This window comes from Pelodiscus sinensis, chromosome 22, assembly GCF_052426305.1.
Source record: "Pelodiscus sinensis isolate ZL-2025 chromosome 22, ASM5242630v1, whole genome shotgun sequence".
In the NCBI taxonomy this organism is placed as follows: domain Eukaryota; kingdom Metazoa; phylum Chordata; order Testudines; family Trionychidae; genus Pelodiscus; species Pelodiscus sinensis.
In genome coordinates, this window is record NC_143073.1 from 14,450,986 (window position 1) to 14,471,469 (window position 20,484).

Below are 20,484 nucleotides of genomic sequence, written 5' to 3' on the forward strand. Positions count from 1 at the left end.
AAGCAGAGGGAGGCCAAAAGGGCACCTCTGGCTCCGAGCCCTCGGGACCAACGGGCGGCCGCCCCGCCCCCTTGGCTTCCTCTCGTGGGAGCCAGAAGGGCGCTCCCTCCGTCCTACGGATCTCGCCTGCTTTGGCTCCGTCGAGGACACGCGTCCGCTGCCACAGCTTTGTTCCCCAGGTGCCGCTTGGGACCTGACCCACGTGAAGCGTCCCTGCGCTCCCACGGCCGCTTTAGGCCCCTCGGCCTCGACTTGGACTTAGCGCTGTGTCCTGGTGGCTTCCTTTTCCGTTTTCAACGTACGCGGGTCAAGGGAATAGGGGGGGCATTTCCCTCCAGAAGCGACACGGGCCGGAAGCGCAGAAAGCGTGCCGTCCAAATCGCCCCTTTGGCCCTCTCTCCCGGGGGAGCAGCCAAAGGGAGCGCCCGCCCCAGCTCGGCTCCGAGCGCCAGCGCAGGAGCCGGGAGCGTGGCACGGGCAAAGGAGCTCCCCCGGCCTCGCTTCTGGGAAGCGGGGACGACGGCCATGGGCTGGAGGAGGCGGGGAGCGTCTGCGAGAAGCGCGGCAGCCGGGGGTGGCTCGCTCTGCGGTCTCTGTCAGGGCTAGGCCCGCGGGTGCCTCAGAGGCAGGCGGTAACAGGGAGGCAAGGCCGAGAAGGCGCGGCAGCCTCTCGGTCTTCCGGCGCCCTTCCGCCGGGACAGCTGAGCCGGGCTGCCAAAGCTCCCCAGCGTGGCATGACAAGGGGACGGTGGGTTACTCGGGGAAGGCCTGGCCTGAGCCCGGGGGCTTCTGGGAGCCGGAGGGCTGTGGAGTCCTGCCTACCGGTCGCCTTTTCCTGCCCAGTGTCTCTAGAGACCCCAACGGGGGCCCCTTCTCCGTGAGCCTGGCTAGCTCAGTCGGTAGAGCATCAGACTTTTAATCTGAGGGCCCAGGGTTCAAGTCCCTGGTCAGGCGAGAAAGGGCCCTACGCCCCTCCCTGGGGCTCTTCTGCGGGGCTCTCCTGTGTCTCTCTTCCTCCAGGGAGTCTTCCTTTTCCCTCTTCACTACCTGGCCTTTCCTCCCCCGGGGCCGTTTCCTGCCTGCCGCTCCACAGGCAACTTCCCCGCTGGCCTCCCCTTCTGCAGGAAAAAAAGGCCTCCGGGCCTCCACCAGGGCCCCGTCGCGCGGCTCCGTCTATCGAGCCGACGCCGGGGTGCAGACAAAGCAGAGGGAGGCCAAAAGGGCACCTCTGGCTCCGAGCCCTCGGGACCAACGGGCGGCCGCCCCGCCCCCTTGGCTTCCTCTCGTGGGAGCCAGAAGGGCGCTCCCTCCGTCCTACGGATCTCGCCTGCTTTGGCTCCGTCGAGGACACGCGTCCGCTGCCACAGCTTTGTTCCCCAGGTGCCGCTTGGGACCTGACCCACGTGAAGCGTCCCTGCGCTCCCACGGCCGCTTTAGGCCCCTCGGCCTCGACTTGGACTTAGCGCTGTGTCCTGGTGGCTTCCTTTTCCGTTTTCAACGTACGCGGGTCAAGGGAATAGGGGGGGCATTTCCCTCCAGAAGCGACACGGGCCGGAAGCGCAGAAAGCGTGCCGTCCAAATCGCCCCTTTGGCCCTCTCTCCCGGGGGAGCAGCCAAAGGGAGCGCCCGCCCCAGCTCGGCTCCGAGCGCCAGCGCAGGAGCCGGGAGCGTGGCACGGGCAAAGGAGCTCCCCCGGCCTCGCTTCTGGGAAGCGGGGACGACGGCCATGGGCTGGAGGAGGCGGGGAGCGTCTGCGAGAAGCGCGGCAGCCGGGGGTGGCTCGCTCTGCGGTCTCTGTCAGGGCTAGGCCCGCGGGTGCCTCAGAGGCAGGCGGTAACAGGGAGGCAAGGCCGAGAAGGCGCGGCAGCCTCTCGGTCTTCCGGCGCCCTTCCGCCGGGACAGCTGAGCCGGGCTGCCAAAGCTCCCCAGCGTGGCATGACAAGGGGACGGTGGGTTACTCGGGGAAGGCCTGGCCTGAGCCCGCGGGCTTCTGGGAGCCGGAGGGCTGTGGAGTCCTGCCTACCGGTCGCCGTTTCCTGCCCAGTGTCTCTAGAGACCCCAACGGGGGCCCCTTCTCCGTGAGCCTGGCTAGCTCAGTCAGTAGAGCATCAGACTTTTAATCTGAGGGCCCAGGGTTCAAGTCCCTGGTCAGGCGAGAAAGGGCCCTACGCCCCTCCCTGGGGCTCTTCTGTGGGGCTCTCCCGTGTCTCTCTTCCTCCAGGGAGTCTTCCTTTTCCCTCTTCACTACCTGGCCTTTCCTCCCCCGGGGCCGTTTCCTGCCTGCCGCTCCACAGGCAACTTCCCCGCTGGCCTCCCCTTCTGCAGGAAAAAAAGGCCTCCGGGCCTCCACCAGGGCCCCGTCGCGCGGCTCCGTCTATCGAGCCGACGCCGGGGTGCAGACAAAGCAGAGGGAGGCCAAAAGGGCACCTCTGGCTCCGAGCCCTCGGGACCAACGGGCGGCCGCCCCGCCCCCTTGGCTTCCTCTCGTGGGAGCCAGAAGGGCGCTCCCTCCGTCCTACGGATCTCGCCTGCTTTGGCTCCGTCGAGGACACGCGTCCGCTGCCACAGCTTTGTTCCCCAGGTGCCGCTTGGGACCTGACCCACGTGAAGCGTCCCTGTGCTCCCACGGCCGCTTTAGGCCCCTCGGCCTCGACTTGGACTTAGCGCTGTGTCCTGGTGGCTTCCTTTTCCGTTTTCAACGTACGCGGGTCAAGGGAATAGGGGGGGCATTTCCCTCCAGAAGCGACACGGGCCGGAAGCGCAGAAAGCGTGCCGTCCAAATCGCCCCTTTGGCCCTCTCTCCCGGGGGAGCAGCCAAAGGGAGCGCCCGCCCCAGCTCGGCTCCGAGCGCCAGCGCAGGAGCCGGGAGCGTGGCACGGGCAAAGGAGCTCCCCCGGCCTCGCTTCTGGGAAGCGGGGACGACGGCCATGGGCTGGAGGAGGCGGGGAGCGTCTGCGAGAAGCGCGGCAGCCGGGGGTGGCTCGCTCTGCGGTCTCTGTCAGGGCTAGGCCCGCGGGTGCCTCAGAGGCAGGCGGTAACAGGGAGGCAAGGCCGAGAAGGCGCGGCAGCCTCTCGGTCTTCCGGCGCCCTTCCGCCGGGACAGCTGAGCCGGGCTGCCAAAGCTCCCCAGCGTGGCATGACAAGGGGACGGTGGGTTACTCGGGGAAGGCGGCAGGGCTGGCCCGCAGGGGCCCAGCTGCAGTGGCTTGGCCTGAGCCCGCGGGCTTCTGGGAGCCGGAGGGCTGTGGAGTCCTGCCTACCGGTCGCCTTTTCCTGCCCAGTGTCTCTAGAGACCCCTACGGGGGCCCCTTCTTCATGAGCCTGGCTAGCTCAGTTGGTAGAGCATCAGACTTTTAATCTGAGGGTTCAGGGTTCAATTCCCTGGTCAGGTGAGAAAGGGCCCTACACCCCTCCCTGGGGCTTTACTGTGTCTTTCTTCCTCCAGGGAGTCTTCCTTTTCCCTCTTCAGTACCTGGCCTTTCCTCCCCCGGGGCCATTTCCTGCCTGCTGTGACGGCGCGTTGGGGGTTCTCCGTCTCCTGCACCCCGAAATGGCACAAACAGACTGCACCAGCCAGTGAAATTGAGGGTGGTTTATTGCTCCTCCAGCACAGCGCAGCACAGATGTAATCTGGTTACAGGAACTGGGGCTAAGATGCCTCAGTGCCCCCCTTGAGATAGGGGAGTCCCAGCCCCCTCCCCAGCTCCTTATTCCCTGCCTTCCAGCCAGGAACTAACTAACCCTCTACCAGCCCTGCCCCCCAGCCAGGGCAGCATTCCACCTTCCTTTGTTCCTCTGCATGGGGGGTGTCTGGCCCCTGGTTCAACAGGTTTGGCATTACCTCTGCCTAGTGAGGCTTTCCCTGCTGGGTCTTGCTCCAGACAGCAGGGGTCACCACAGCCCAGCAAGTACCCCCACTACATCACACCTGCTGCTCCACGGGCAACTTCCCCGCTGGCCTCCCCTTCTGCAGGAACAAAGGCCTCCGGGCCTCCACCAGGGCCCCGTCACGCGGCTCCGTCTATCGAGCCGACGCCGGGGTGCAGACAAAGCAGAGGGAGGCCAAAAGGGCACCTCTGGCTCCGAGCCTTCGGGACCAACTCAGGGTATGATTAACACATGAAAAAAATTAACGCGTTAATCGCAGGCAGCATTTCAAAGGGGAAACACACGTGATTAATCACCATTAAATTTTTTAATCGCTTGACAACCCTAGTTTAAAAATAATACAACCTCAATCCAGGCTCTTCTATGCTCTGTGATGGCAAAGGATTCGGGCTCTTGCCCTCACTTTGGGGCTCAGACTCAGGCTCAAAGACAGGATGACCCTTGGCTTTAGGGGCTGGGATGGAACTGCTGGAGTTTTTGCTGAGCAAGGACAGGATCAAGCCCACCATGGAGGCTCAGGTGCTGGAGGGGAGGGGTCATTTACAGGACCTGGTTAGAGAGAGTCCCTCAGTGCTGGGTGTGCACTAACTGCCAAGTGCAGCTCTTGGCAGCCAGCCTGCTCTGACTCACTCAGCGAGAATCGAAACCGAGCAGGGAGTCTGTAAAGCAGAAGCAGGCATTCCAGGGGAGCGTGGCAGCTGGAGTGACAGGGCCCTGCAATCACGTGGCACCTGGGGCCAGGCTAATACTGCACTTCCCACGGCTCCTCCTATAGACATCACAAGCTCCCTGACGGCTGCTCCGATGGCTGTGGATCTTTACCAGACCCCAGCTCGGAAGCTGGATAAGTTTATTTTCGACAACCTGCAGCCCGACTGCACCTTCCTGCGCCAGGCTGGCCAAGCCATCGACACCATCTGCGAGTTCCTGAAGACAAACTGCTTCGTTGACCAACCCACGCCCCGCACTAAGGTGCTGAAGATTATTAAGGTGCGTGGGGGGGCACGGCAGGATGCAGCCTGTCCCTGGTGCTCTGGCACAGTCGCTGGGGGTGTGCATCAGGCGGCTGCTTTGCACAGGGTGCAGCTGGGCAATGCCAGGTAGGAGCCATCTGCCCTGTGTGGCCAGGCTGTTCTGAACACATGTCCGGGACACAGGAGAGAAGGACAAGTCACCAGGTCCCAGGTGATCTGATGCTTTGATCCTTAGGCGTTGGGAGACCCCGGAGCAATGGGCACAGGGTCCCGACTGTAACTCCCTGAGCCACTGCCCCCTGCAAGGGTTGCTGAGGGTCTGGGGGCCTCCAGGGGAGCCTGGGGATCGCATGAGGCTTTGCTAGGAGGGATGGTGGCAAGGAGCGGTGTGGTTACACAGTGAGGAGCAGGCCGGAAGGCGTAGGCAGAGCACTGGCATGACCCTTTTGAAGGGAAGGGGGGCTCTCACCTGGCAGCCCACAATAAGCCTCGCTTACATCTGGGAGTCAATTCCTGCCAAGACCAGTGGGTGGGGGGAGTGGGAGGGGCCAGTAGCTTGGCTTGCCCAGGTGGAGGAGAGCTGGCGGGGACCTCGCAGGGCACTAGAGCAGAGGTGAGGAACCTACAGCCTAACGGCCAAATACAGCCCTTGGCTTCCCTGGATCTAGCCCCTGAGGCCTGCTCCTGCACCGTCCCACCCTCCCAGATCCATCAACCCCCAACCCATCCCAGACTCCACACCCCAAGCTCACGTCCCAGCAACCTCCTCCCACACTGAACCCCTCATTTTTGGCCCAATTCCAGAAGGGTTTTGGTTTGTTTTTTGCGTCTCTCTTTTGTATGGCCCGTGAATGATTTTTCTGTGCGTACCGATGCAAAAAAGGTTCCCAACTCCTGGCCTAGAGGAAGGAGCAGTGGATGTGGGTTCTGTGGCCAGAAGCTCTGGGCAGGGGACAGGGAAAGGGAAAAGGTGAATGATCACCAAAGTCAAGCCAGATGGTTACCTTGGTGTGACAAAGTCGGGATTGGATTCACTCTGTTCACTTTGTAATGTTGCATGTGATTTCTACTGTCCTGCGGTAACCCTGTGTGTGTGCCTCAGTTTCCCTGGGCACTGTACCACTCTCTAGATGGGAATGGGAATTCCAGGTGTGACTCACTGAGGGAGGCTGCCCAGCCCAGCACATACACAATGGCCCAGGCTCATGGTAACCGGAGCTTGGGAGGGGATGTGTGACTAGGTGACACCCAGTGACAATATGTGACAAGGTGACAGCTAGTGACAATGTGTGACTAAGTGACACCTTTTGCCTGGGAAGCAAGACAAAGGCAGAAGGTGGGGCTAGCTATAGACAGAGATAAGCTGCGGAGGGTGACAGTCCTGTTGGCATGGGGTGCACAGATGGAGAACAGGGCCCTTGCTCTGGGCCCCCCGTCACCCCAAGTTTATTGTACTGACTACTCCTGGTTCCCATGCTAACAAGTCTGTTCTACACTGTGACCCTGTGAACTAATACAGTGGTTCCCAACCTTTTTTATATTGGGGACCAACAAACCCATTCACAAACTTTTAGTGGACTGGTAACATTTTATTTGCATATTCATTATGGTAATTAATTTTAGGAGGTCACGTTATTTCATATCACATCTGTATACACACTATACATGTCTTTGAAGCAAAATGCAGGACAATGTAGCACTTTAAAGACTTAGTCTTTAAAGTGCTACATTGTCCTGCATTTTGCTTCAACTACCCCAGACTAACACGGCTACATTTCTATCACTATTATACATGTCTTTGTAATGGATCAGAGTTTGCAGATATCTGCAACATTAAAAAAAACTCTGTTAAAAGAATCCTTTCCTTTCTAAAGCCATTAACACCTATGTAAACTTTGTTTGAAATCTTCAGAGGGGTAACCGAGTTATGCAAATGTCATGAGCGAGGCCTTTTGTTTCAGTATTCTAAAGCTGCCTAAACACTTTTAACTCACCTGAAATTTTGGCACCACCTCATACAACCTGCCCCAGCCTAGAAGAGAATCCTATGTCTGCAGCAGAACTAGGGATGCTGTGCTGAGACAGACAAGGTTTGACTATTGCTGCCTGCAGCCCACAGGGAAACAAGTCAAGACACCCCAAAATCCGCTCCTCACTGCACAGGTGCCAGCACCCCCATTTCCCTCACCTGCCCCTTGCAATCTGCTGCCTCTCTCCCAGACCAGGAACCTGCTGTAATCAAACCTCTCCTCTCCCGTCCTTACTGCACACTCCAAATTCCCTTTCCCTCTGGCTCTGTTCCATCCCAGATACTTACACCCTTCTTCCTTATGTCCCCTTCCCTATCAGCACACTCATTATCTGGAGCAGGGAGCTTCTGCTGCTGGCAGCCCTAAACCTCTGGGCCAGGCTCAATTAGCAGCTGCTTGGCTCTGCTGCCGGGCAGTTTACAGGAAACTTAGCCAATTATCAAGGCATGGGCGTGGCCTGGCAGAGTGCCACAGCCCAGCAGCCAGTGGTTCACAGACCAGCACCAGTCCATGGACCAGTGGTTGTAATAAACCTTGTGTTCTACCTGTTGGCTAGGAGTTATGTGAATGGGGGTACAGGGCCTGGTGGCTCCCCCTGGTGGCTCCCCCTGGTGACACTAGGTGCAAGTGATCATTCATGGCCTAACTTAATTTGCTCTGTGCAAACAGGAGATAGACTGTCCCAGAGCTGCAAACAGTCCTCAGCAAAACTGAATAGGAGAAGTAACAAAAACATAAAAATATGAATGAGAAATAGGAGCTGTTAGAATGCTACACTGCCTGCCTAAGAAATCACACAACTGCAATTACGCAGGAAGCCTTCTTTGGTTAAAAGGCATTATGGTTAAGAGGGAAGGGGAAAGCAGCAATTATCACACAGACACACACACAGAAAAAATATAAGGGAAAAATGGAGACGCTCATAACAGTGATTACAACCTGGCAGTTAGGAACCGCAGACAGTTGATAAGAGAAGTTAAAGGCATCATAAATCTATGGCCAATAGGGTTAAGGACCATACAATTATTTCAGAACTCAAATCTGTGTGTGTGGTAGAGTTCTAATGCTAGATAAGTATTGTTAAACCTGTCAGCCAGGATGCAGAAAGGACAGAAGTGTTCTGTATGTGGACAGAAACAGAATGAAATATTACTCTTTTCACTTACAATGAAATAACTAGGGAGGATGCTGAACAGCAACTATTACATTTTAAAATCTTCAGGACTGGGTAATTTACACCCAAGATTATTAAAAGAATTGTCCAAGGAGCCATTTATGACATTAATGTTGATTTTTAACAAATTTTGGACACTGAGGAAGATCCAGAGCACTGAAAAAGGCTAATTTGCCAGTATTTAAAAAGGGGGAAAGGAATGAGCCAGGTGACTATGAACTGGGTGGCCATGAATATCAGTTCCAAACAAAATTCTGGAAGACTGGTCTGAAGTTAAATCCGTAAGGCAGAATACTTAATACTAGTCAACATGATTTTATAGCCAAGGGATCTTGTGAAACAAATCATGTTTTTGGATGACATTACAAATTTGGGGTTAGACCCACAAAGGGATTTAAGCTTCTAACTGCCACTTTAGACACCTAAATACAAAATTTAGATCCTCAAAACCTCTTAACCCTGTCGGCTATTCCCAGGAGTGACTGCAAGCATCTCATCCCAGGGAGTGTGAGGTGCAAGATCCTGTCCTGAATCAAGCGAAGTGGGTATCTGAAACAGGCTCTCCCATGTCCTAGGAGTGTGCTTCTCCTTCTCCAGCAGTTGTTTGAGTGGAGCCTGTTTTCGGGTGGCTGGCTGGCTCTCCCTGTGCATTGCATAGGCAGGCTGGATGTCTACCCCGGACTGTGGCTGCCACTGAATGGCAGAGCACCTGACTTTAGGCTTCAGGTTTTGTGTTTCTATTCTTGGTGCACAGAAAAATTATTCTGCACATGGACGGAAAAAATACACACATGGATGGAAAAGATTAGTGGGAACATTGGGTAGGAGGTGGGGATGTAAATATCTCTTTAAAAAGTTAACTTGTCAGAGGGGATGCTCCAGCTGGCCGGGCCACAGTGCCCTTCAATTAACCGATTACCCGGTAAGCATACTGGTAAGACTAATGTTTACTAGGTAATCAGTTAACCTTTTACATCTCTAGTAGGAGGTGACATGATCATGAGCTACACGACGTCTCTGCAAAGAGATTTCAGTTTAGCAGAAAAAGGCGGAATGAGATCCATGGACTGGCAGGTGACACTGGACAAATTTGGACTACAGGAAGATGCCCTTTATTTAATAGGCGAGGGGGAGGGTCATTAACCCAAGAAACTGCTTAACCTAGGACATGGTGGCTTCTCCATCCCTTGAAGTCTTTCAGTCAAACTGGGTGTCTTTCTAGCAGGCCTGCTGTAGCCCAGCCAGACATGATGGGCTGCATGCAGGAGTCCTGGGGTGGAGGTCTAGGGCTGGTGTTCTGCAGGACTCAGACGTGCTGAGCACAGTGATCCTTTCTGCTGGTGGGATGTGCAGGATGGGGAGGGGCTAATTCTCCTCTCCTGGCAGGGCGGCTCCTTGGGCAAAGGCACCTCCCTGAAAGGCACCTCCGATGCTGACCTGGTGGTGTTCCTCAGCTGCTTCAAGGGGTACGATGATCAGGAAAGGAACCGGGCTGAGATCATCAGAGAGATCCAGAGGATGCTGAAGAAGTGCCAGCAGCAGAAGCAATTTGACGTGATCTTTGAGACGTCCCAGTGGTCGAACCCCCGTGTGTTGAGCTTCCAGCTGCATTCCAAGATGCTCAACGAATCCATAGATTTTGACGTGCTGCCAGCCTACAATGCCCTGTGTATGTCCTGCTGCCCCTCCTGCCCTCCCCAAATGGTGCCCTGCCCTCTGGCCTCTTTGCTCCCAGCCTGCCTGCCAGGCCTCTGCCCCCCTCCCGGGTCCTTCTGCAGAGTAGCCCCAGCTCTGCTCCCCTGTGCTGCCAGATGGAGCTCAGCTTGGCATGCACCTCTCTGTTCATGTTCCTGCCAGCCTCGAGTGCCAAGCCTGACCCCCAGGTGTACGAGGATCTGATTGTCAGCTACTCCCGAGGGGGCGAGTTCTCCACCTGCTTCACGGAGCTGCAGCGGGATTTTGTGGTGGATCGCTACACTAAAGTGAAGAGCCTGATCCGCCTGGTGAAACACTGGTACAAGCAGGTACAGCAGCCAGGCCAGAGCCTCTGGGGCAGGATGTGTGGGGGAGGGGCAGTTTGCCCTTCCACTTCCCCTGACTGGCACAGCAAAGCCCTTCGCTAAATGCTTTTCCTTCCGGGCTGGAATGGAGCCTGAACGGCGCTGGCACAGGCAGGGCACTGTGGTGAGGAAGCTCACTGGGCCGGAGCATTGCCTGCCACTGGAAGGGCCAGTGGTGGGGAACTCTGCTGCCCCAGCCCTTTCCTGTGTAGATTTTGGGGTATGAAATGGGCAGCAAATCAGGTCTCACGTCTGTTCCTCTTGTCCGTGCCAGTACGTGTGTCCGCACAAAAAGTACCTGAGCAAGGGGAAGGAGTTCCTGCCCCCCCAGTACGCGCTGGAGCTCCTGTCCATCTATGCCTGGGAGCGCGGAAGCAAGAATCGAGGCTTTGACATGGCCAAAGGCTTCCGGACGGTGCTGGAGCTGATCCAGCAATATAAGCAGCTCTGTGTCTATTGGACCGTCAACTACAACTTTGCAGACGAGGAGCTGGCACAGTTCCTGCACCGTCAGCTCCAGAAAACCAGGTCAGTTCCCTCCAGGGGGATGTTTATCCTCTCCCATCCCTGTGCCCCACCCGCCCTGCTCCCTGCATCGCTGCTCCTGGCCCTGGGCAGTCCCTGTCCGGGTCTGGGAGCAGCAGGCAGGGCCATGACACCGGCAGCAAGGTGGGTGCTCTGGGTTCCATCTAGGCTGGAGCAGGGAGTGCAGGATGTGAGGGGTCTCGAGGCTGCTGGCTCCTGGGAGGGGGTTGCGCTCCAGGCGAGACGTGCTGTCCTAGGCATAGGCAGCCGGAGGTTACACTGGGACTGCTCCGGAGCACCTGAAGCTCAGCTCCCCACCTTGCCAAGGAGTCTGCGCTGACCCCCCAGGTGCATGGTCCCAGGCTGCTGCTCCAGTGGGGAAGAGGCAGCTGCAGCACAGCTGAGCACAGAAACCCAAAATCAGGAGATGTGAGGTGTTTTATTTCCTCCTTTTGATACCCGCAGATCGTGTCTGGGCTGCAGGATGGTGAAGGGAGCTTGGAACCCCCCTCCACAGGACTCCTTTCCAGCCAATACATGCTGTCGTCCGGGGGGGGTTGACACAGTACCACGGCAGCACACCCTCCCCTTCCCCCACCCAGGCATCAGCTTGGCCTTTCCCAGAGCTTGCCCACCCCACAGCACACCTCCCTCCCCTCCCCCCGCCCAGAAATCACATCATATTTCCCAGGGCTTGCCCACCCCACCACAACCAGTCTCAGGACAGTAGCCTCCCCAGGAATTGTAATTACAGGGGGTGTTTGAATTTACAAGGGGGGTGTCAGGGCCGATGAGGGGTGACACCGTGAGGGTTGAGGTGGGCTGTATGGCACCATAGTTCACAAAACTGGGGGTTGTTGGAGAAATTCGGGGGGCGTACACCCCCATAGGGGGTGTAGAGAAATCCCTGTCTCAGGAGAGTAAAACTGAGTCTGCCCCGTGCCCCTGGTGGGGGTCCCAGATTTTCTGGCCAGGTCTCTGCCAGAGTCTCACCCCACATCTGTCCAGCCCCTGCCCAGCAACTGATTCTGCCCCCAACCTCCAAATCAAGTCTGTCTCCCTGCCCTCATCAGTTTGCCCTCCCCTCTGCTCCTCCTGGGGCTCTGCCCCCCTCCCATCTTGCAGGCTGGGGAGGTGAGCTACAGAAAGGTCCCCTCCCCACTTCCAGTCTGTGGGAGGCTTTAGAGGCTTTTCACACTCCCTGTGCCCCAGCTCAGGTGGGTGCTTTGGGGGGGCAGAGGGGACAGAGCCCTGCTGAGAATAGGAGGCGGGGCTGTGGGGAAGGCAGCCAATCAGAGTTGCAGGGCGATGCTGACGCTGCAGGAGGGCAGCCATAGCGGGGCGGGAAGAAATCTCATTGCTGGGAGCAGTGGGGCTGAGGCCTCAGAGAGGTCCAGTGGGAGGGGAGGGGCTTGCACTCGGGATGGGGTGGGTGGGGACAGCCTGGGGGGAGCTGCCGCTTTGCCCCTCTCTGCCGAGCGAGGTGTGATGGGCCAGAGCAGCACATGCCCAGCCTCACCGCCATGGCCCCACCTCGGCCCAGCTCGTTGGCATCATCTCGCTCCGTTTCGCTCCGTTGCAGGCCCGTCATCCTGGACCCGGCAGATCCGACGGGGATCGTGGGGGAGGGGTGCCGCTGGGACCTGATGGCAATAGAGGCTGAGAAGTGCTGTGCCCAGCAATGCTGCGTGGACTTTTACGGCGTTCCCGTGGAGCCATGGGATGTGCCGGTGAGTGCGGCATCACCACGATGTCTCTGACTGTGGCCGAGGAGCTGGCAGCCCAGGCCACCGGGCCTCCCCCTCTCCACCCTGTGCAGCACGAGCCCAGCTCCCATCCTGGCCCTGTGCTTCCCCTTCTCCACCCAGCCGGTGCCCTCCCCCAAGGCCCCGTCTGTTTGGTGGCCCTGGCTTTGCCAGGCAGTCTCTCCCTCCCTGGGTGGTGGGTGAAGGTAGGTCTGGGAGAGGCAAGCCCCTGCTCTGCTCCCAGCCCCGCCCCTTCTGATCAGTCCTCGCCCCCCAGTCCCACGGGGAGGAAGGAGGACCCTTGGTTCCAGCGTCTCCAGCCCCAGAGCATGGGGAGGGCGGGCACTGGGGGCAGCAACATTCTGCCCCCAATAGGCCTACAGCAGGCATTCCAGGGGGCCAAGTGTGCCCAGGGCCAGGCTGACGATTTGGGAAGGCAGAGCCTACACCCGCCACCCCGACTCCCTCACCACGTTCCCTACAGACAGGCAATCGCTGCTCGGGGGGTAGGGGCAAAGCCCTTTCGCCAGGTGAAGTCGAGTCAGAGCCTTTCTCTGCCCCACAGCCAGACATCGGGCCCTGGGCACCCATGGGAGGCAGCTGCAGACACGGCCTTTCTTGTCCTTTGTCCGCTGAGGTCAGCCAAACTTCCTTCCCCCTTCCCAGCTGTTCCGTCCCCAGAGAGCTAACGTGGGGAAGGGAGGAGCAGTGACCTTTTAGCACCCTGGGCCCAGGATTGCCAAGGCTGGATAGAACTCAGCTTGACTCCCTGTCTGGCCAGGCTGCTGTCTGCCCTCTGCTCTTCCCAGCCAACCCCAGTGATTAGTGCTGCACGGTCTCGAAAGGGTCTTGGGGCTGCCGAACAAGGGGCCTCAGTCGTCCCCAGGACCTGGAGCCCATGTCTCTTTACTGACCCCCAAGTCGGTGTGCTCCTCTTCCAGCCGGTGCAAACCCACGAAGGGAGCAAGGGCTTTGAGATCCACACCGGAGCACAAGAACCTCAGGTCTCAGTACCTCAGCTTGAGCCGGCCTACATTAGCTACCAAGCTAGAGCCTTCCAGCAGCCCAGAGAGCCGGCCTACACCAGCGGCTACACGGGTTACCAAGACAGAGCCTTCCAGCAGCCCGAAGAGCAGCCATCCTTCTGCACTGTCCTCTGAGCCCTCCCCGTGGGGGCAACTCTGGCTGGGGGGACAGAAGGAATGTGGTACCCACTGGGATGTGGGTGTGGGGGGGAGGGGAGTCCGGAGGCTCCAGTCCTGCTTTGTAACTTGAGCCATGGGAGTTGGACTGGTCTCATCTCTGGGAGGATGTGGCCAGTTCCCACAGTCCCATGTGTCATAGTCCCCCCACCTGGGAGTGGTGGGAACACTGGCAGGCTCCCTTCCCCCCAGCACGATCCTGCTCTCCTGGACAATCAGAGGAGAGAACTCCCCAGCTCTGGGCAGCTCTTGTGAGTGAGCCGGACCCGAGATCATTCCCAACTACTTCGCCCCCAACATGAGCATTACATCCTCCTCCCCCCACTCCTCACAGGACAGATCTCTCCCACAGCTCCCAGCCCTGGCCTGGCCCTTGTCTCTCTGCATTCGCCCTGATGCTTCCTGGGAGGCAATGCTCCCTCTGCTGAGCCCACCTGCCAGCCCTTCCCGTTCCTACATCAGGATGGTGTGTCCTGCCCTAACAGCAGACGAGAGCCTCTCTCTGGGTGGACAGAGGGGTGAATTCCGCCCTCAGACTCTCACAGTTCTCTGGGACACTGGGGGTGTCAAAACACAGCCAAACTCCCAAGAAAGCAGAGAGGCAGCTAGGGTGGGGAGGACTCTGGAATACCTACCCACAATGCACCATGCGTTGGAGATGTGCGTGGCCATACCAGCACCGCGAGGTGCACACTGTGAGCACGCTCCAATGCAGCAGCGGTGCTGGTCGCGCTGCCGACAGATCTCGCCCTAGTGCAATGTGCATAGACGTCGCAGGGCGCTCCCCTCCTGCTCCCGGTACTGGCACCGCGGCAGGGAGGGTGGGAAATGTTACTGATTTAGAGTGGCAGCGTTCTGATGCACTCCATGCTGGGGGGGTGGAGGAGAATGGGGTGTGGGCCCCGGGTATTAACCAAAGCCCTGGTGGCATCAGCCTCTGCGATGCAGCCCTCTCTGACCAGGCTGTGTCTACACTGCAACGAAAGATCAGAAATTTCTGTATCTTTTCCAGCTTTTCTTTCGGAAGAGGATTTCCCTAAATTTGGCGCATCTACACAGCCCCAAATTTCAGAAAAATCTCCTCTTTCAACACATCCCTTTTTCCTCGTACAACGAGGTTTACAGGGATAGTGAAAGAATGCGTCCGCTTTTCCGAAATTGTTTTCAGAAAAGCAGATGCGTTCCTGGGACGTGGCATATCTTTTCCAGAATACCTCTGGTATCCCAGAAAAGATCTGCAGTGTAGATTTAGCCTTACTCTGCATGAAATGAGGGTTACCATGAGTCGGAGTAAGAAGTCCTCCAGCTTGATGTTATTTTGAAATTAAGGCTTGTAGTGTAGATGTGCACTGTTATTTTGGAATAATGCCAATTATTCTGAAATAATGCTACTGTGTAGACATACCTTTAGAGACTAACAAATATATATGTAGCCCCCTTTTTCCTCCCCGGGTTACTCAGGAGCAGGTCACACTCACAGGGGTGCCTGATGGTCTTGACATAAAAGGAGATCCTGAGTACCCCAGTGATGATGTTGTTTGGTTGGGGAAAACCTATATACCCCCTTGCTGCAGTCCCTTGCTTATAAAGAATGTATAATGGCGGTGCCGCCACCTGGCTAGCTTTGTACACACTTACTGGTGTGCCATGAGAGCCTCCCGGAATATACTAATTCCAGTTATAATCTGGATCTAATTCCAGAACAACAACTACAAATCATATACATCTATTAGATTACATTAGAATGAACAACCTTTACTTAACTTAAAGAAACACAATTTAACAAATTAACAGTGAAATAACATCAATTAACAAAGTACACAGAAGTAAAAGGAACTTATCTAGCTGCCAATATTTATCCCACCCCTGGACTCGCAGTCCCAGACTCTTGCTTGCACGGGTGCGCTTGAAGAACTACAGCTATAATGGAGGTTCTCTGCAGGCAGTGTGGGTCCAAGCTAGGCAGCAGCTCTGTCCCAGGCAGCACTTTCCCTACTAGGCCCAATTACTTACAGCCTCATGCTGTGCCTATCAGAAGCAGCTTGCTAGATTCCAGTTCCAAAGGCATCTAGTCCCAGTCTGTAGCTGCACTCTAACAGCCCTTGGACTGGATTAAACTCCTCCACAGCAGCCTGGCTCCCCTTCTGTTCCAAGATCCAAGGGTAGAGCCCCAGACTGTTAGGCCTTTCTTTTCATGCACATGGAGAGCCTTGATCTCCCACACAAGAGTAACTTTCTTCCTGTTTTTCCCAAGGGCTCATGGGAATTGTAGTCTGTGAGTCTAGATTGCAGCACACAGGGTCTTCCAGAAAATAAGCAGAGGCACCTTTAGTAAGAGGACTACATAGATAGATAGATAGTCTTCCTTTTTCTAGTTTCTCTGTGCTATCCCTCGCCTTTTGCTTTCTGTTTAATAATAGTCTGTATAGCCCATCAAGGCTGCATATTTTGCAACACCACTGACAATCTTTGTCCAAAGAAGCAAGTAAAAGCAGTAGTTCCATGCTGGTTCAAATTTGCCAGGATCAGTGGCTCAGCCAAGGGTACTCGGGGTGTTTCTCCAGCAGTGAGGTTACAAGGGACAGTCACCACCAGAGACAGAGGTTGCATTTTGTCTGTGCACTGTTCTGTGCTCTCCTCCTTTGTCCGTGTTTTGTCTTAAAGGAAGCAGGCTCACACTTTTAACAGCAACATCTCCAGCCCAGCTCAAGTCCCCCTCATCCCCAACTGACAGTCATCATTACCATCTGTAATGCCCTCTGAGGGCACATCAACACTACAGCATTATTCTGAAATAACTCACGTTATTTTGAAATCGTGAGGTGAGTCTCCACACAGCAAGCCCCTTATTTCAAAATTATTTCAAAATAACGGGCTTCTTATTCCAGAATAATAAACCCTCATTTCATGAGGAATAACGCCTGTTTCGAAACTGCTATTTTGAAATAACTCCTCCTCGGGGCTATTCAAAGTAATTACTTCCCAGTGCTTCCTGGGGCTCTAAATCAAGGTAGCACATCCACATTAGGGAAGTCTGCCTCGGACTAATCTCAAGGCTTCCCTGTAGTGTGCATGTACTATTTCAAAATTGTTATTTTGGGAGTTATTATTCCGAAATAGCTTATTCCAAAGTAAGCGCATAGTGTAGAGACTAATAAGTAATGGGTAGCAGGTATAAAATAAACAAAAGGAAGTACTACTTCATGTGCGCACAGTCAACCTGTGGAACTCCTTGCCAGAGGATGCTGTGCAGACCAGGACTTTAACAGCATTTTAAAAAGAGCTAGATAAATGATGGGTGGGTCCATCAATGATTATTAACCAGGATGGGCAAGGATGGTGTTCCTAGCCTCTGTTTGTCAGAGGCTGGGAATGGGTGACAGGGGATGGATTACTTGATGATTCCCTGTTCTGTTCGCTCCCTCTGGGGCATTTGGCATTGGCCACTGTGGGCAGACTGGATACGGGCCTCGATGAATCTTTGGTCTGATCCAGTATGGCTGTTTTTATTTTCTTACTATTGGACAGGTTTTTCTATCTACAAACTTTCTGCAGCTAAAGGGACTGGGCAGAAGGGCTGTGGTTAAAATCAAACTATTTACATTTCAGATGCTTTAACTGTTTGTCCTTTTTTTGGTCCCTTTAATAAAAAATATTAACAAAACACTTACTGGTTGGTTTGCCCTGGGGCTGAGCAGACCAAGGGCTCTGCATCTGTTAACACCTTTGAGTCACTGGGCCCATTTAACCCATCAAAAGTAATATAACAGTGAGGCCCATTGAACACGGGTTCCTCTGGGTTTGCACAGCAGGAGAAGGAAAGGCCATGTGACAGGGACTTGGGGAGAGGACGTATCTAACTACTTCCCCGAGGGACGTGAATTAGGAGCATGAGAGCTGGGAGGGGAAGATGGAGAATTTATTCTGCTGGCCAGTGTGGGGACTTGGGAGAAGTAGGTCCTGCCAACAAATTCAGGAGAGGAGCAGGCAGCCTGTGGGGGCTGAGCCAAGAGCTGAGTGGACAAGCTGGGTGACCAGAGGCGCTGGAGTGGCCTTGCCTCTGCTGGGCCCACCCTGACGTGCACTGAGTGGGCAGGGACAGTGTTTATGAGGGGAGCTGGTGGCAGGTTCAGCAGCCAGAGGGTCACAGCACTGCACCTGCTCTCCGCAGAAGCCATTTGGTCTTCCTTGGTCAGAGGACACCAAGACGGCCCTGTGTTGGTGAGCACCAGCTGTGACCTGTAGGGACTTGGCACCAGGGGCAGTCACAGCTTGAGGCCACCAGATACCCACTGTTTCCCTGCCAGGGATGCCAGCCCCCATCTCTGAGCTCCCAATCCACCAGCCAATGCATGGCTCGGGGCGGGGGAGAAGGGCTGTGATGGGGCGGACTAGGCCCAAAGCCCCATCTGCCTCTCACTCAAGGGAGAAGAGCAGAAGAGAGGTCCTCCAGTCCAGGCAGAGTGTCAGCTTCTGCTGCAGCCAATCAGGGCCCAACAAGCTGGTATAAAAGAAGCTGCTAGGCCAGGGCCTGGCAGTTTCTAGCTGGCGCTCAAGCCTGATAGACCCAGGGACTGACTGGGAAGGCAGCAACACCTCAAACAGCTCTGAGGCTATGTCTAGACTACCCTCAGCTTCCAAAAGAAGATATGCAAATTAGGCACAAATTTGCATATCTTCTTCTGATCTCTTTTTCTGAAGAGATTTTTTCAAAAAAAAAAAAAGCAGCCTAGACTGGGTTTTTCATGCAACTCCCCCCTTTTTTCGAAAGAACTCTTATCCCTCAAAAAATGAGGATTACAGGCTGTATTGCAGGACTCAGAGGGTGAGGGGTGCAAAGAAGTGCTATGTCTACACTGCTGGGCTACGTCTAGATTGCATCCCTTTTTCGTAAAAGGGATGCAAATTAGATGTATCGCAATTGCTAATGAAGCAGGGATTTAAATCTCCCCTGCTTCATTAGCATAAAAATGGCTGCCGCTTTTTTTTGGCATGGAGCTTTGCTGGAAAAAGCACCAGTCTAGATGCGGGTCTTTTGGAAAATAAAGCCTTTTCCGAAAGATCCCTTATCCCTCTTTTTTCCGGCAAACCTCCGTGCCAAAAAAAAGCGGCAGCCATTTTTATGCTAATGAAGCAGGGGAGATTTAAATCACCGCTTCATTAGCAATTGCGATACGTCTAATTTGCATCCCTTTTATGAAAAAAGGATGCAATCTAGACGTAGCCCTTGGTTTTTTCAGCAGAAGATATGCAAATCGCTCTCTCGTTTGCATATCTTCTGCTCATCCTTTTTGTGGAAGAGGTTTTGCCACTAACAAGCCCCGTGTAGATGGGGCCATTTGTCAAGAAAAAAACCTTTTTTGCAAGATCCCTTATTCCTCAAAAAACGAGGTTTACAGGATCTTGCAAAAAAGCTGGGGGCTGTGTCATTTTTGGATCAAAGTAAGGGTACGTCTACACCACAGAGAAAGATCAAAGCTGCCCCTGTCAATATTCCAGAGTTACCAGAGTATCCAGAACTAGCTATCCCACATCTTAACAGCAAGCTTGTTATTTCGGATTCACTATTCTGACATCCCTGTAAACCTCATTCCACGAGGAGTAAGGGATGTCTTGGAATAGCAGGTTATTTCGAAATTTGGTGTGGTATAGACTGTGCCAAATTATGAAATAAGTCATTTCAAAATAAGATTGAACTAAGATCCACAATTTGTGTAGTTCAAATTGCATATCTTATTTCGAACTACAGTGCAGTGTAGATATAGCCTCAGTATTCCTGACGGGTAACAAACAAGAATGCGAATACTAATTATAAAAGAGAAAAATTTTTATTTGAATTAACATTTACTTAAAACTAGTAAGGTGAAAGAAGCCTGCTATAGCCTATAAGGTCAGGGTAGGTTCCATGGTGTAATGGTTAGCACTCTGGACTCTGAATCCAGCAATCTGAGTTCAAATCTCAGTGGACCCTTCATTTGCTTTTAAACCTATGAGTTGGTCTTAATCTTCCTACCTCTGGACAACAAATAACTATGACCAGCCTAATGGATTCAGTCTTGGGTACTTGATGATCTACAAAGCCTGAACAAAAAAACAGTTCCCTGCTTGGAAGAACTTGTGACATGAGCAGCATCAACGGAGATTTCTTCAGTTCATGGGCAATTTAAAACCAATGGTTTTACATCAACACAGAAAATGAACAGGAGGATCGTGTTGTCATTTTTGGAACAAAGTAAATGTTTGTTCCTCAGTATTCCTGAAAGTAGCAGACAAAATGTTTTTCCTGTGGTAACTCTGTGCAGGAAAATTCCCATTATTGGAAGATTTTGGAGAAGGAGATTTGCAAAAACAAGTTTCCCACAAAAATATATTACACACCCCCACCCCCACCCCCACCCCCGACTGCAATTATTAATGAAACCAAAAATGTGTTTCCGTTCCACTGGCTAACTCCCTGCTCCCCTTCAGATACCCCACTGTCTATCCAAACAATCCTGTTGTCCAGCTTGTGTTGGATACAGACAGGGGCGGCCCATGCCTATAGGCAAACTAGGCAGCCACCTAGGGCGCCAAGCTGCATGGGGCGCCAAATTCCAAACCCCGCCCCTTCTATTTCCCATGCCTCACCTGGAGCACGGCTTCCCTGCGGCCAGGAGGGGGGTAAGTCCTGGGAGAGTCAGCGCGTGGGGGGGTTTCCCCTGTGCCGCGGGGGGGGGGTTGGCCCCGGGGGAGGAGGAATGCGGGGGTTTCCTCTGCCCCGCAGGAGGGGGAGTCATTCCTGGGGGAGGAGGAACGGAGGAATGCGGGGGTTTCCCCTGCTCTATGGGGGGGGGGTCGCCCTGGGAGAGGCACATGCCGGCTTCTCTCTGGGGGGGTGGAATCTTGG

The 20,484-nt window shown here is 54.8% G+C and overlaps 1 protein-coding gene and 2 non-coding genes across 4 annotated transcripts; all 3 read left to right on the forward strand.

Moving 5' to 3' along the window:
- The first annotated feature begins 881 nt into the window (after positions 1–881).
- Positions 882–954, forward strand: TRNAK-UUU (transfer RNA lysine (anticodon UUU)). Its single transcript has one exon. It is a non-coding gene; the product is annotated as a tRNA-Lys (tRNA).
- A 3,599-nt stretch (positions 955–4,553) lies between these two features.
- Positions 4,554–17,262, forward strand: LOC102448391 (2'-5'-oligoadenylate synthase 3-like). 2 transcript variants are annotated; one of them, XM_006116169.5, is made up of 6 exons: positions 4,568–4,878; positions 9,453–9,735; positions 9,924–10,090; positions 10,401–10,654; positions 12,234–12,381; positions 13,338–17,262. In XM_006116169.5, exons 1-6 carry the CDS (start codon positions 4,693–4,695, stop codon positions 13,554–13,556), a joined length of 1,257 nt encoding a protein of 418 aa, XP_006116231.3. In that variant the 5' UTR covers positions 4,568–4,692; the 3' UTR covers positions 13,557–17,262. The 2 variants fall into 2 exon arrangements, with proteins under 2 accessions (XP_075763121.2, XP_006116231.3); XM_075907006.2 differs by lacking the exons at positions 12,234–12,381; positions 13,338–17,262 and adding an exon at positions 11,117–12,147 and having other exon boundaries at positions 4,554–4,878.
- A 2,235-nt stretch (positions 17,263–19,497) lies between these two features.
- On the forward strand, positions 19,498–19,569 carry TRNAQ-CUG (transfer RNA glutamine (anticodon CUG)). The gene has a single exon. It is a non-coding gene; the product is annotated as a tRNA-Gln (tRNA).
- Positions 19,570–20,484: the final 915 nt, after the last annotated feature.